We start from the raw sequence: 16,931 nt of genomic DNA on the forward strand, positions 1-16,931 counted from the left end.
GTCTCGATGAAATTACCACCGGATCAATCGTCGGTATTTTGCGGACAATCCGTTCGAAGTGACAATCGTAGCGAGAGAAGCACAAGGCAACTTTAGTCAATCGATTTTCTGTCTATCTATAGTATTCTCGTCGCTATTGATACATGCGCCTCGACGTAACAGCTGATCCGCATGAATTTGTTGACTCATCTTAGGTGACAGACCTACTGGAAGATATGACGAAACGTCATACGCTATGTCATTGCTGTCACGTCCGTAGATAAATATCAATGTGTAACGGTACTTATGTATAATATTTTCGTTCCATTTTATTGAAATAGCTTTATTTTCCACGAATTGTTTGCATTTAAAATATAGGAATTCTAGAACGTGTGGCACACATGCGAAGAATATAAATCCTGGAAACTTCAACTGATCCACATAAATTTGTTGATTCACCTTAGGTGACAGACTTACTGAAAGATGTGACGAGGAGTCATACGCTATGTCATTGCGATCGCGTCCGTAGATGAATATCGATGTAACGGTATTTATTTTTGTTCCACTTATTGAAACTCAGTTTTATTTCCAATGAATTGCTCGCATTTAAAATGTAAAACTTCTAGAGCGTGTGACATGCGAAGTATAAGGCCTGGAAATTCGTGCGATAATTGCCCATATCGGATTTAGTCTTCTTGATGATCTTTATATGTGTGCTTTAATCTTTTCTCGGAAAAAATATGATGAACAATTGCGCAAGCGGTAATATAGGAAATTGCCTATAAAACTGATTAGATTTGAAACTGAGAGAAGATAATTAGCTAATTTAATTAATCAAAGTTAATTAAATGTGAATAGAATGAACGGAAACAATGGTATTGAGCTAATGCATCCGAACGTGCGAAATAGTGTCGAATAATTGCTATAGACCTCGATATAAATCGATTTATAAACGAAATCAGCATAAAATTTCAATGATTCGATTGTGATTAATGTAATGTAATATTCTCAATCATTACTAGCGATGTACTCTCTCAGCGAATACACTTCCAGTTAACATTGGAATATTGTTGACATAGCTTTCCATGCTGCTGACCTTTTTAATGCAGAAATATTTTCATTTCAATTTTAAAATTCAAACAAAATTCATGCACAGTTGCACACAGTTTGTATAGATGAGTTATTGGTTCATCGCAATGTACAATGATCCCGAATTCGTTTTCAATAACGAATCACAAATTTGAAAAATTGTCCGTATATTTCAGCAATGTTACGCCAATTTTTTACTGTGAAAATGTCATTCTATTTTTTTCTGGATTAAATCATGTCTGCAAACATTGATTAAAAATTTCCAAAGTTTAAGCACAAAGTTTTAATTACTCTCTTCGACGAAAGCGAAAACAAATATGAGCACGAAGATTAATTGGTTTCTGAAGAGGCGAAATAAATACGATAGTTTTATAACCGGCATCATTCTACTAGCTGAACTTTTTTCTTTTAAAGTTATAGAAACTTTCCACGGAGTTCCATTAACCTGCTAGATTCGGTAAAAACTCATCATACAAACGCTCGGACTGCACAGTCCAGATTTTTATTATACACCTTTAAGTTTCTAAAATATCCCACGGAGTTCGTTGCATATTTAGAAATTAAATTAGAAGCGGAAGAAGTTGACGCCTCATCTTGACAATTTTTAATATTTTCTTTGGTAACTAATAATTTTTTTATCCGTTGTCAATTTGATTACTCTCACGTGTTTATCCAGCATACATATATGATGCTATACATATGGACCTTATCAGATCTTATCTTAGAGACATTATGTTTTATTTCGGAATAACAATAACGATTTTTATGAAGATATAATACCATAAAACCTACCTAAAAGTTATCAAGTCTGCATATACTGAGAGATTATATGCTTATCTTTACGGAAAAACAATCTTCTTGCTGAAATATCTAAAAATTTAGTAGATCTGAAAATTATTGTATTACACTATTAAAATATTTATGTAGAAAAATCAAACATAATAAATAATGCTGCAAAAAATTTAGACATTACAGCAACCAGTTTGAGCGTTTTATTTAATTATTTTGACAATCCAACAAAATTATTTTTAGATTTATATCTAGCTATATTTTTAGATACCTTAGCAAAACCGTTTTTCCCGTGTTGAAACGAAATCGATCAATCTTGCAATTAAAATCATTAAATATCTTTCATATATTTTTTTATATTATATATTATAATTTTAATGTTACATGTTATAAAAGAAAGAAAGAGCTGCATGCTCACCGAAATTAATAACTAATTTTTAGTGCTTCCATAGTGATCAAAACAATACTTACCCTTGAACATATTTCCTAGGCGACACTGGGCGGCACTTTATTATGACTGTCGAATGTATTGGTCTCTATTTTACCCACGATAAATTTCACAAGCATATAATACCATTGCAATGAAAAATCGATTTTCTGATAATACAGCATATCACTTTCTCGTACTTTCTCGTTTTTGTTAAAGTTTCGTAGCTGAGTGCATACGTAATAGCCAGTACTTTGTTAGTCTTCATGTTCACGATTTATTTAAGTCGCACTATCGTGTATCCCTCGCATTTTACACTTTTCATAAGCTCCATTCAATGCAGTATCTCATCCGTGGGTTTTTTTCACTAACATATACGGAATGTTCGAAATAAACAGGCTATTATTGAGTTAACCACACATTGGACAAATGTTATTTATCTTGAGAAGACATATATCAAAGGCTAAATTGTAGAACTTTTTTTTTCGTTGTATTTTATGTCAGCGAGCGGTTTCCGTAAGGAAACCAGATCTCGTAATATTTTATAACATTGCAGTCCTGCAAGCGCGAAAATACGCACTCCTTGGTAACCTTTAATCAGCCAATTAATCTGTGTGCCTTTCAATATTTCAAACATGATTGCTTCTATATTTTGCTAGGGGAAAAAAAGATTTGTACTGAATTATACTGAAGTCTTTGTATTATGTGTATATCAAACAAAACTTAATTTCACCATATAAAAAATATATACGATGTCTCTGAATTTTCTTTTGTTATAATCTCATGATCAATCCTTAGAATTGATATCTTTACTAAACAAAAATTGGTACAAAAATCGCAAAGCAGAAAATGATAAATCTAATTTATAAACAAATATTTTAATGATGGATTAAAACTATGTAAAAATTAATTAATTTAGAAGAAAATATAGATAAAAAGAATTAAAAAACAGTTTAATATGCCATGAAGGATATACAAAGTATATATAATACAGACTATATATATACATATTCTGTTTTGAATAATATTAAAACTCGAGATGAACTAAAATAGAACATGTTTCATTTGTCACCCGTTATTGAGTCACGCGCTTGGCTTACTAATGCAGATGTAATTGTGATGTCTTGTTTACTCGACTTTGTGCTTCAACATTAGCGAACTATTGTCTTGTTTAACCGGCAAAGCTCGTTAGCAAATTTTGCATCGTTTTTTTCGAAGAGTCGTCGACAAACGAAAATAAAATTAACCTCAATACTTGTACTTGTCGTCGAAATTCAAAAATATATTTATACTTAATCTGACTAGTTACGGTTAAGGTGAATGTAATATTTCCCACGTACCTAATTATTTTAATGAATATTGTTAGTTTTCCATCAATTTGGATTGTAAAGCAGGGGTTGTAAAGCAGGGATACCAGAGGATTAACTAAGTACCGTCAGACGGGAGAAAGCCTTGCTATTTCTGTCAATAAAATTGAAAATTACGTCGCGAAGAGAGAGAGAAAGAGAGAGAGAGAAAGACAGAGAGAAATTAACATTTAATTACACAATTAAACCCTCGAAAAAATATTCGATACTCGAAGTGCCAATTTAAGTAATCGTTCAAGTCAACGATTAATTTAATTAACTTCTGACTTTGGTATTTATTGCATGAAATTTCTTATTTGTTTAACTTTAGTTAAATTGACTTTTTGAGTCAATCAAACAATAATTAAAGTTGCTCGAACAATATTTGAAGCTACGTTGTATCATTAATCTTCTATACGCTTATTCTTGAATTTTACAAACTTAATCACTTAGTAACTGTACAAAGGGGAGAATAATATCATAAATATCATCATAAATTTTACTATCGAAGTGATTTTGTAGATCTTCGATATTATTATAGTTTATGTCTGCTGTGTTCAAAAGTACAATTCTAGTTTATCAGTTCCATTTTGCCATTTTTCCGTTTTGCCAGTTCCATATATGGCAAAATAGCCATATATAATTAATCAAATTTATCGGACTATTGACTGTTGAAATAAATTTGCCATGTGACAGCTATTGTGAGAATATTGTTGCTACGAGTCTAACAATACTACTCATTACCTATGCCTATGCGAGCTAATAGCCGCTGGCTATTAATGGGAAATGCTAGACGCGCATTTTACTAAGTGAAAAGTGCCAGGCGCAGCTATTGTGGAAAAGTTGCTGGTTCTACCAGTTTACAGATTGGTGTAACCGTTACAGAGTTATCCAAGGGACTCCGGACTGCGGAGGCTGCGGCAAGCAGGCGCCATAAACATCGATCTGCTCCGCTGCACTCCCTACGTCCCAGCCTACTCTGCAGCAAAGACATTTCTTGTTATCGTTGTTATTCTTGTAAGCGAACATTCTGTTTTTTTTATAACACCATAAAAACGAGCAATGCCGACATGCAATAATCATCTATATCATCAAGGCTCGATTAACACGCAGTTGAGCAAATATGTCGCTGAGAGCTTTCATGCTTCCGACAATATTAAATGTATTATTGATCTACGCGAATGAAATCCGTTTACGATAGAGAATTGTTTGAAATATCTCGCTGCAAATTTTGAGACGCTATAAGCACAAGTGAAGCAGCTGCAGTAATTTCCGAGATTAACACTGCGCGCTGTGAGATTCATTCCCCCTTATGTAATTGAAATTTTAAGTCTGCTGTAGTCCCGAAGTTGTGCATCATGTCATGCAAGACCTCGGATTTGTTTACGATGTCAGCTTTGTTTTCAGCGTAACGTGCTATGCAATAATTAAATTAATATTCGACTATGTAGAAGAACGATTGTTTGATAAATAAATTTCTCCGACAATAGTAGTTAAAAGAAATTACAAGAATTTTGCTAAAGTTATTTGATCGTTGCAGAATAACTTTTGCTTAAAAGCAACTATGTAAACGAAACTACATGGTTGTATTTATTTATTTTTTGTAACAAGTTTATCTTACGAAACGATCGATAGCGTCAGAAATTTAACCATTTCAGATATATGTATATAATAAATAAGTCAACTGTGACTAAATCGACAAGAATGAAAAAACATAGCAAAAATGAAAAAGGAAATAAATATGTATGAAAGCTTTATGGTTAATATTATCTCTTTATAAAAATATTTCTCAAATAATGATTATAATTGAATAAAGGAAATTATTTCGAAATCATTTATTACGTAATAATTGTTATGACATGTAATGCGGTCGTCCTTTCTGAATAAACAGAGCGAATTTCGAGTGTTGATTCAGTCGCTGTTAACCTACGTCGTATAATTACAAGAGTATTTATGAGACAGTTTGAAATTATTATATATGCAGTTAAACATAATGTGTTCAAGTGTAATGTAGTAATTCTCTTCAATTTCTTTCTTTAAACTTATTTACGAAAATTATGATATTTTTCGTATTACGAAAGCTCATCATCCTTGTATATTATACATATCTGTATTCGCAGAGACTGTAAAATAAATATCAACAGTCGCAAGAGTTAATATCCTTTAAATACATATATAGAGCAATATATCATCCTTTTTAATTTAATGGCTATCATGAACAATTTGCTAAATAATAAGATGAGGAATCAATTTTACACTTTTATTTAAAAATAACTCTATAGATGTATACATAATATATGTATAATAGATATATATTTTATGTATCGTTATTTACAATAAAAATTATTAAAAGGTATTTAATAATTTTTTAATTATATAAATCTAAATTTAATTATCTAGAATTTATTTAAAAGTTGTAATAAATAGACAGTAAATATTAAAATTTACACTCATCTGCTAAGAAATTTGTAAACCGAAGGGAGAATATTGTAATGCTACTTGAGATCGTTCAGAAAACATGACAAGAATTCCACTAAAATTTTTACAAATACTTATTCGACATTATAGAATTCCGATCAGTTTATTGATTAAATTTATGATCTTGCTTCAATGAGAATTGTTATTCACGAATACATTATCATTGAGCTTTATTAATGTAGATAATAAAAATTTGATCAAATTGATATTCTTGCACATTGAATCGAGAAAAATATTAAAGTGTAAAAGTACAAAAATTACATTTACGCCATTTACATTTTAGTCAGAAATATACGTTACGTGCGCTATAGATTTTCAGCATTGGCAGTGAATATCGGAACGCACCCTATATGGTAAAGGTTTTCTTCAAATGAACATCGTGTTCAATAATATTTCGCATTGTTTGATGAACATCTCTCTTAATAACATTTTGTATGAAAAAATAAACAGCTCAATTTATTTGATTAATAACAAATTGAAGACACATGACGATTACAATGGAATGAAGCTGATAATTCTGCAATATTGAAAGCTATTATTCGTCGAGACCCAACAATATCAATAGAATTCTGGGCTGACCTAATTTGTAGCTGCCGACCGCAGTGACAATTACTAACAAATACTGGAAATTTGCATTTCTATCGGTTCTCTTGACGTACATATGTCTTATTGGCATGTTGAACATACTATCAACTTTTTATGAGATATTCAATTTCTTCGACAGGTACTCATAAAGTGTTATTACAATCAAAGGAAACTGCGGACGCGGATAATAATCGAATTGTGTAGTATCGCCTCGCTCTCCTAATTTCAATTTTCCTGAGAACTTGTATGTGAATTTAGACAAATATATTACTATACCAGCGAATAATTCATTTTCCACATCGAGATAAATTCATCTCAATTTCTTGTCTTATCTTCAATCTCATCTTCAATACATTTTGAATTTATGAAAGGAAAGTTTTCTGCGATCTTCTGCGATTTTCTGTGATCACTTCTAATAAATTTACAGTAAGCAGTTATACGACGAATAAAATATCGACGAATAAAATACAACGAATAAAATATCGTCATTCTGATGGACGTTTGAACAACCTCGATTTACATTACGAATAAAATATCTGAATTGAATAACCGCTGATTGCTGCCACGTTTTTTATTTAACGCATAAATCTATTGCTAAGTTAGTGATGTAAATTTGTTTTATATGTGTACAATTTTGTACATGTATTTATAACTCCTTCTATAATATTTTTTTTCTCTTCGTGACCGATTTTATAAAAGAGCTTTAATTTGAGAGTCCGAACACTTATCGACATCAAACAATATTGAAGAATATTCGTAAAAGAGAACAGAGATATAAGGGACAAGCGAATGGATATGGAGATAAACTGTCACCGCATTGAGCGAACCATTGCTGATCATTATTCACCATACATGTATGCTCGTTCAAACCACAGGAGGATCGTAAATTCAAACCTCGTATATCGTGGATTAAGAGCTTTCGCGATGAAAACAAATCCTCTTCCAATTATAACGCTTCATTATATTATTTTCCGCGCGTTAGTTTCATATAAAGTCAAGTTATTTTCACGATTAATTGCTGCTAATGTTTTAACGGTATTACAATTTTTTGAAACTCTCTTAAAATATTAATAAATGAGAAAGGCCTTTTCAGTTAAAACTTATCTTAATGTCTTCATTTTTACATGAATTTATATTGTAAAAATATTATTAGGTGCTAAACTTCATTTTTGACCGAAAAAGTTCTTCTCATTTATTTGTGCATAAAAAGAATGATTTTGCTGAAATATCTGAAAATTTAATTAGATACGAAAATAATTTTGTTGGATTACTAAAATATTGTAATTATGTAAGGAAATTCAAGTATAATAATGATGCAAAATGTTTTGACATTCTAGCAATCAGCTTGAACATCATTCATACTTGTTTTGGTCCAACAAAATTATTTTTAGATCTGTATTTTTAGCTAAATTTTTAAATATTTCAGCAAAAGTATCCATTTCATATGTTATTATCAGTCTATTTTATTTATTATTGTTTATATATCATCTTAAAATTTTTTTATGTAGGAATAGTTGTGAGAAAGAAGATATGTCAGTCTTGATAATTTTATTATGCAGAATGTTTCATGCTAGTAAAGATCTTGTGTCTTAAAGTTTATATTTTACAAGCAAAAATCAAATTGTCTTTCTTACATTTTGTAAGATGCGAGTACCTACTCTTTACTTTCTAAGCCAGATTATACACCCTCATAACTTCCAAATTCCACTCTAGAGAATTGCGAAATGACATGAATCTGCGCGTCTTACACGACTTGTGATACATTACATTAAATTCTTTTAATGATCGTAATAGATTGCGACAGAAAAATAAGAGAATGTTTTTTTTATTAAAAAAAAAAAACAAATATTGTTTGGTCATTTTGAATTTCCGCGAGTATTTCTATCGATTTTTTATTTTGTATTTTTGAACACATACAATACATTTTTCTTATTTACAACGTATTGGTTATCGTTAATATCAAAAAAAAGTTACGAAGTCTCATATATTTTTTTCACGAGATAATATCTTTTTCACGAGATAATATCTTTTTTACGAGATTTGACAAAGTACTCTATGATATACTATGTACAGTATATTTTTAATTAACAGGACAAAATATAAATTTTATTTGAATTCGTAGTTTTTATATGATATGGAGTATCGCAAACAAAAACATTGCGATCGAAATGTGGCTGGATTAATGCAGCATTCATGCACTTATTGTGTCGTACTCAGTTATCTAAGCACATCATTAAAAAAATAATAAATTTGACGATCGGAGAGGCAAGATATAAGCTTTTAGATATGCGATGATAACGTTATAACGTAATATAACTGTGCGTGCAGCGAGTCTATCTAATACTATTTTAATGCCTTTCGATAAAATGTCTAGGATTTAATGACGTCAATTTTAGCCCAGCAATGGCTTTATCAATATCTCTTTAAGACTTGAAAGCAATGTACTCTGACAGAGTACCTTGTCACCAGATTTAATCAAAGGTTTCTCTTTCTCTCTCTCTCTCTCTCTCTCTCTCTCTCTCTCTCACTCTCTCTTGTTTTTTTATCGAAAAACATCTCCAAATTTACACAAGCGGTGAAAACTTCGTCAGTTATCCGACGTAAATTGCGTTGGAACATCGATACACGTGGAAAAATGAAAAATGCATAGCTATCGCATCATCTACGCGTGTACCTGACACCGCATGGCTGGACGAAGCGTTTTTTTATCGCGAAATTCGAAATTTGTAGTGCGAGAACGTAACAGAATCACTATGTGTTTGTGCTGCACGACGTGAATGCGCTTTATAGAGCACAAATCGAGGGCGAGAATTTAATCGGCACGATATAGGCAATCGCGTGCGCGCTGTGCTATGATGTATACTTTAACAGACATCGACAAGCAAAAAGGCCGCAAGTTAGATGGATTAATACGAAAGGGCTCTAGTTTGAAGCCGAGCACTTGGCTTTACCATTACCACATCACGTCATCGATTTGCCCAGCATCCAGCTCCACTCGACATACGACGCGGAAAATGTTTTTAGCTTGTGTAATGGTCGGAAGCAATGTTGATCGAAAGGGCGTATCGGTTCTGCGCGTATGGACCAACGAAATTACATTACGCTTACACGAGAAAAAAGAAGTTGAATACCTTCAGCAAACCTGTTTCATTAGAGGCATTTTTTAACAGCAAGCAAATATTTTGTTTATATAACAAAAAGTTTACTTGCTTTTACAAAATAATTTATTTGCTTTGTAAATAACAAAAAATTTGTTTATACCAACTAAATAATTCATTTCACATAAAATTACAGTTTTGTTCGGTCATTTTAACCAAAATTTTTGTTCGGTACATTTCAATCAAATTTTTTTTGTTTGTCTATTAAATTATTACTGTGAATCTAATACTATAAAGAGTTTATATTACCTTGCTTATTATCGCGCAAAATAGTTTATTATATTACACAGAAGAAAGCGATAGCTTTTTTTTGTAATTCATTTTTTTTACGATTGCTGCCGCGTAGCAAGAAAATATTTTCCTGAGATTTTCTGCTTTACTATTGTACCTCCGTATATCTTCTAACACGCAATTTGCGTCACAGATGAAAGAAAGACATATTATCTTTGTAAATGTATTATATTTATTTTTTATAACAGTTATAACATCATGTTACTATTTTTTTTCATCAGGGACAGTTGAAAAATATACGTTTCACGTCCACTGTGTAGTGAAAAATGGTGACCCGGTTTGAAACGAAGTTATAGTGGCATGTAACACGAGAGTCGATGGAAGATTAAATAAAGGATGAAATCATGTAGTCTCAATGCATTAATTAAAAGCTGCAAAATGTTTGTAAAAATGTATGTTTTGTTTCAGCTTTGCCATGGTAGTGTAACTTTATTCAATATGACAGTGCACAATATGGCTTCTGATGAAAATTCAAAAGATCGCATAAATTCAAATTAATATCTTTGTATAAATAAATCTTTGATCTCCGACTATTAACAGTGCTAAAAGTTGAGGAAAGTTACGGTGGTGAATATGCATGAGTCGTAGTGATATTGAATTCCGACATAATTTTCGGATATATATATATATATATCTCTTTCACTATTGTGCTACGCTGGTATGAAAACCGCGCGGTAACCATGTATGTGAAATTCAGCACCTCGCAGGTTTGCACTGTTCGCAGGTAGCCAATTAAGGAGTTACCGCCAAGTTGACCGAGTTCTCTGAACTGATATTTCTTGAACACGATAAACATATATTTCACTTTGCCTTGTAAAATATTTTTTGATATAGAAAAGTAGAAAATAATCCGCGATGTAGTATTGATATAACAAATTTTAAATAAAGTCTATAATATTTGTTTTGAGTAAATTTTTTTTTAAATTAAGTTATCTAATTTTTATAAAAAAATATATTTGTCTTATACAGTGTGTCCCACGGGAAGGTGTTGAAACTAACCAGCTGAATACTTTCGAAAATGACAGCTGATTAGTTTCAACACTTTCCCGTGGGACACCCTGTATGTTAAAAAAGTATATAATTATCGTCTAATGTAATGTAATATTTTTTAAAAAGGTTATTATGTTTTTATTAAAATTTATTTTTATTCTATCGATAGAATCTTGACAATGACACTAAAAAAAGTATTTAATTTTAAAATATTAAAATGTTTTATTTTTCTCTCCATTTTTTAAACACACATTTAAAGATGTTTTAATTTTAAACTTTTTCAATAAATAGGACACTATGTGTTTGAATTTAAAATATTAAAAGTTTAAAATTAAAATGTTTTATTATTAAATGTTTGTTTTGCAAAGATGTTTTAAACGTAAACATTTTAAACACTGTACTTTTTACAGTGAACCTATTTTATAAAAATTATCAGGATATTTGAAATTTCTATTTTGACTAGCGACTCCAAACAGCAGGATTAAATTGGTTATAGACGTATAGTACGCGCATGTCGAGTGCTCGTAAATCACAGTCACTATAATTAGAAGTGCCACTTAAATTAAGAACACATATTTACCTTGCGTTAAGTTATCACATTTCATGAAGATTATAGACACACCCAACTTAATTTTTAGAAATTGGATATATCGCTACACATCTTTCAATTTGATAGAAAGCGAGCACGCGCGTAACGTTATTCCTTGGAAAAGCTGGACTTCATTTTTGTTTCGAAAAGCAGACTAAATGTATATATCCATAGATTAAGAAACGTGATACTCTAAGAGATTACGGATTTCAAGATAAATAGCAGGGTTATTTTCTGTTTCTACTAAAAGCTTTTTTATCCTCAATTAAATCGGTGACTCTTGTTTTTCTTATAGAATAATTATTTTAAAACCATGCCATCATAACATTTTTTCTCTTTCCTCTCTCTCTCTCTCTCTTTCTCTCTCTCTTTCTCCTTCCTCTCTGTGAGAATTATTGGAAAAAATATTTTAGCTTTTAATTGTTAGATAGTCAATGATAAGCGTGTCTCTCAGTGTGATTTACATTAACTTTAATAGTAACACTACGCTAGAACGTATATCGGTTAAATTTTTAATTCGCGCTATAGACATTCTATGTGTTTTTCTATTTAAAGATATTCTGTTTATAAATTTATATCATTCGATTGTACATAAGTACGTCTGCAATTGAGATATACGGTGGACGTTACACAATGATAAATATCGTCGATATAGAACGAAGCGCCTGCATAGAATAGACGCATCTGCATTTCACAGCAATCGCGCGCAGCTTGCTAGAAATTTCAAAGTCACTTTTCTTAGCAAGGTGCAAATACAATTCCCGCGGATGCCGCAGTGAAATCGATGGTGACGCTTTGCTGGGGCTACGCCGGGGTAAACGCATCGGAAGTAAGAGGAGATACAGGAAGAAACTAGGCCACTGGAGCAGAGATAACAAGAAACCAATATGAAAAGGGTTGAATATTTTCAAACAAAGAGGTATCAATGGATATGATTTCCAAAATTCTTACATTCAGATAATTTCTTGGTCATTTGTAAGAAGGAATTTGTCTACATCAACGCCTTTAATTCGACGCACGTCGAATATATATTTACAGTTTGCACGTGTGCGAAACAGAAGTAATATTGTTTGGCGAAGTATGTCCGCAGAAAATTGCTTATATGTCCAGCTATTTTATTTATATGTGCATATTGACGTTATGGTACTTAACTCAGTATGTTATTGAAAAAATTGCTAGTGATTGTAGACAAATATATGTATAGAAATGAATATTACTTCCGAAGTAATATCCTCTTTTAATTTACGACTGATTAGGAAGCAATGTAATTTTTAAGAACTTTCTCTTTTTACAAGGAATAATAAAAAATTAGTCATTGAAAAATAGTAGGATTATAATTAATTAACTTATTATAATAATAATTAGGATTATAAATTGGATATAAAGTACAACTGTGTTGTAATTGAGTATATTTTTCATTTGTACTGGTTTATAATATAGCATTTTTTTCAAGTTTTAATTATTTCTTTATTATTTAATTTGAAAACCTAGTTTGTACTTTATAAAATACATTATTATTATCTCTTATTACTTTATAAAATACATTATTATTATTTCTTAGATCTTTACTCGCTGTGGAACTTTACAGAATTAATGATGAACTCTAAAGACAGTTTTCTAGTTCACAATAAAGAAGAAAAATGCGCTTTGTTTTGCGTCCTGCAATGTATTTTTACATATTATTTTTCTCTCTATCTCTTTCTTTCTTCCTCTTTCTATTCTTTCTCCTTTTTCTTTTCTTTTTTTTTGTTCTCTCTATCCATTTATCTCAATTGACTCTTCCCGTCTTTGCCTAAAAATAATGATTCTTTCTCTTTTGGAGAATCAATACAGTACCATTGAAATAGGGATACGCTCTCCTGAGGATTAAAATCTGTACTCTTCCTATTTTATTTAATCCGATAATCGATAATGTTATATTCCGTGTAACATGAGCTACTTATTATTATATAATCAAATTACAAATTTTTAAGTTGTGCAATAGAAAAATAATATTTACGTTATACGAAGTATTTTTGTCCCGAATTATTGTTGTTATGATATCTATGGTGTGAAACACCATAATCTTTCACGGTATGAAATGATTAGATTTTTGCTGTTAAACCCTGATTACATCAAGCGTTTTATATTTTACACAGGATTTCCATCATCCAATATTGCATTTCCATGCTCTGAAGTAGTGCTCGGAAACATCAGACAATTTGACAGTTTGGACAGTTCGAATCTTAAGTTCGAACGTTAAATAGTTCGAACAGAATGTATATTCGAACTATTTTAACCCACTTCAGAGCTGAAAGTTCGAAATTATTACATTTCGAATTTAGACATTACAAGTCGTCTTCAGGATCATCCTGAAGTCCAGGATGGCTGAGGATATTTGTAGGACGATATCAATAAATATAGAAATTTTATTTAACTGCTTTTTTCCAAGGCATACTATATTTGTTTACTGTCCGAACCGTCCGAACTTCAGATATAACGAATTGACATTTTATACTGATCACTGCTTAAACTCGAACTGTTCGAACTGTCCGAAATATTCGAATTAGATGCTCATTTTTTAAACTTCGAACTATTCGAATAGATCGAATATTCAACATGTTCGAATCTTTTGTCTTTGAGCCCTACTCTGAAGTGAATATTATGCGTGCTTTTCAAGCAGAGATTTCTTCACTAACATGTTTTCGAATATCTATATATACTTGAAAAATAATATAAAACAATAGCGTACGTTGCCATAATAATGTATACATATAATAAGCTGAACAAAACATTTTTCAGAAACTTTTCTCAGAAAATAAGCTAACAGAAAATTACAAGAATGACAACGTTTTCAGTATATTATATACGTTACGCAATATACATATATAACATAGCTTGTTAATAATAATATATGTATAATTATGATGTTAAAAGTACAATAACCTAATCTCTTGCGATTACATGCGTTCATTCTACACTGTTAAATCTATAGTGTCAAATTTAACCTACCGTGAGTCGCCACTGCTCCTACTCAATCATGTCGTTATTTTATACTAAAACAATGGTTATATTTGACACTATAGTGTTAATTTGATATTGTATAGTGTCAAATTGACACGGTATAGTGTCAAATTTAACTATCATTTTGATAAAAAATAACGATATATTTAGTAGGAGCAGTGGCGACTCACGGTAGGTTATATTTGACACTATAAATTTAACAGTGTACCGAAGATAGTTAATTTTAAGCGGATTAAAACAAACTATGGACCTTGATTTAATGAAGTGCTTTGTATTTGTTTATAAATTATTGTTGTTATAATTTATCGGATAATCGATGAACTATAGATGAGCCATGAAGAGACTGTGAATCGATGATAAGCTTCGATGATTGCACGCTTAATTGAAAATCTGCGTTTAATCCATACATATTTAACTTTGTTGAACTCTGATAATACGTCAATCAAATTTCCGGATTCATTTTGTACTTGTTTACATGGTAATATCGCGTAAGCAACAACGGAAATTGCTGTTTCAGGAAACATGGTGCAGACGATGGTGGTACATCTCTCAGAGGAGCGTCTCCCTGTCGGCCAATTCCTACTCGCCAAAGTTAAATCCACTTCTAATGAAGCAACTGAAAGAGCCTAAAGCCACGGAAAGAGAAGTGAAGAAAACTACAAGGGTTACGTCAGCGGAAAAAGTGGAGACCGAGAGCATTGGTGAGTTCCTACTTATCCCATTTATTAAATCTGAACCAACAAATATATTGTATTGCTTATAATAACGCTTGCAAAATTATTTCTTTTGGCTTTATTTCGTGACAGGATTAATGTAATTTGGAAACATCAAAGGATCTTTATCCTAATATTCGATAGACTTACAGGGTGACAGAAAAGTTTTGGTCACTAAGTTTTGTGTTTATCAAATCGTTAGTGTTATAATAACGTACATTTAAAACAAATTCTGCACTTAGTTGTTATATCTTGTATCGGAAACGCATCATGGCCGCGTCTTTCTAAGGATAAATTCTCCCAGACAGCAAATAGAGCGGTCTTCAGTTCATCATTCGATGAAAATTTTTTGGTACATTCTTTTTGATAATTAATAAAACATAATTAATACTCTCTCTAATTTATTTTTTTATATATATTACTATTTAAATGGCAAGCTGATTGTTTATCGTCATTTTGGCGTCAAAATGATGTTTTTAATGTGCCATTTTTATGTCAAAATGACGATAATAACATTACATGTCTTGCTACCTGGGTAGTGATTAATAAACACACAAAACTTTGTCACACAACTTTTTTGTCATTCCGTAAAGAATGTATCTCCTTTAAGAACTTTTCAAAAGAAATCCGAACAATTTTATTTACTCTAGTTGTGGTATCTTTACTATAATTTTTTCGATATTCGATAGAACTTTGTAATTACACGACGTACAATCTTAATGTTTCTGCAAGAATATGAAAATATTCATATTCTTGATACTATTCGCACATTTTCAAACATGCTGGTGCATTAATTATATAAATAGATGATAGAACAAAAATGATATGCAAGAAAAACAAGAAAAACAAGATATGCAAATAATTTTTATCGTATTACATACATGACTAAAACATTAAATCATCGCGTCACTTACATTCTCGAACGAAAGGTTAAAAGGTTAATGAGATACTAAAGTGAATAAAACGAAACATTCGTGGAGGTTTTCAATTTTGAATACAATAGAAAGCAATAGAAAGCAAATAGAAAGCACGCTTTTTCACACGGAGACACGGACAAGTTCCATGATACTCAAAGTCCAACGAGAACATCTACACGAAGATCGGTTTACACAGTGTCCCTCATATCGTATAAAGTTTGCAGTATACACTTTACAGCACTGCTTGGTCTTGTAACCTATGTAATGTTTGACGCCGGATTCACACCGAAACTTTTATGATTCTTGTATTTACAACTGTGTCACATAGACTCTAAAATAAATCAATAATTACGCCGCTGTCTTAGCAAGTAAACTGAAACATTGTTGTCCTTAAATAATTATATATATTTATAACGCATTTATAACAAAAATTATTTTGAAAACTTTTTGTTAATGTTTTTTTATTCATAGTAATAACGAAACATTATTCTAGTATTGTGTTGTTAGTTTAACGCTTGAAAATTCGTGGTAATATTATTTAATGCAAGTCATCATTCATGCATTAAGGTATTTCTGA

At 31.1% G+C, this 16,931-nt stretch overlaps 1 protein-coding gene across 1 annotated transcript in view; it reads left to right on the forward strand.

The window, feature by feature from the left end:
* Positions 1-16,931, forward strand: part of MCU (mitochondrial calcium uniporter) — a 60,863-nt gene that overhangs the window by 6,343 nt on the left and 37,589 nt on the right. Inside the window, exon 2 of the mRNA XM_018449792.1 lies at positions 15,242-15,425. Within this exon, the coding sequence (XP_018305294.1) occupies positions 15,242-15,425 (184 nt within the window). The remainder of the gene's footprint in view (positions 1-15,241; positions 15,426-16,931) is intronic.

The sequence above is a fragment of the Mycetomoellerius zeteki genome, unplaced genomic scaffold (assembly GCF_001594055.1).
Source record: "Mycetomoellerius zeteki isolate Tzet28-1 unplaced genomic scaffold, Tzet1.0 scaffold25, whole genome shotgun sequence".
Taxonomy (NCBI): domain Eukaryota; kingdom Metazoa; phylum Arthropoda; class Insecta; order Hymenoptera; family Formicidae; genus Mycetomoellerius; species Mycetomoellerius zeteki.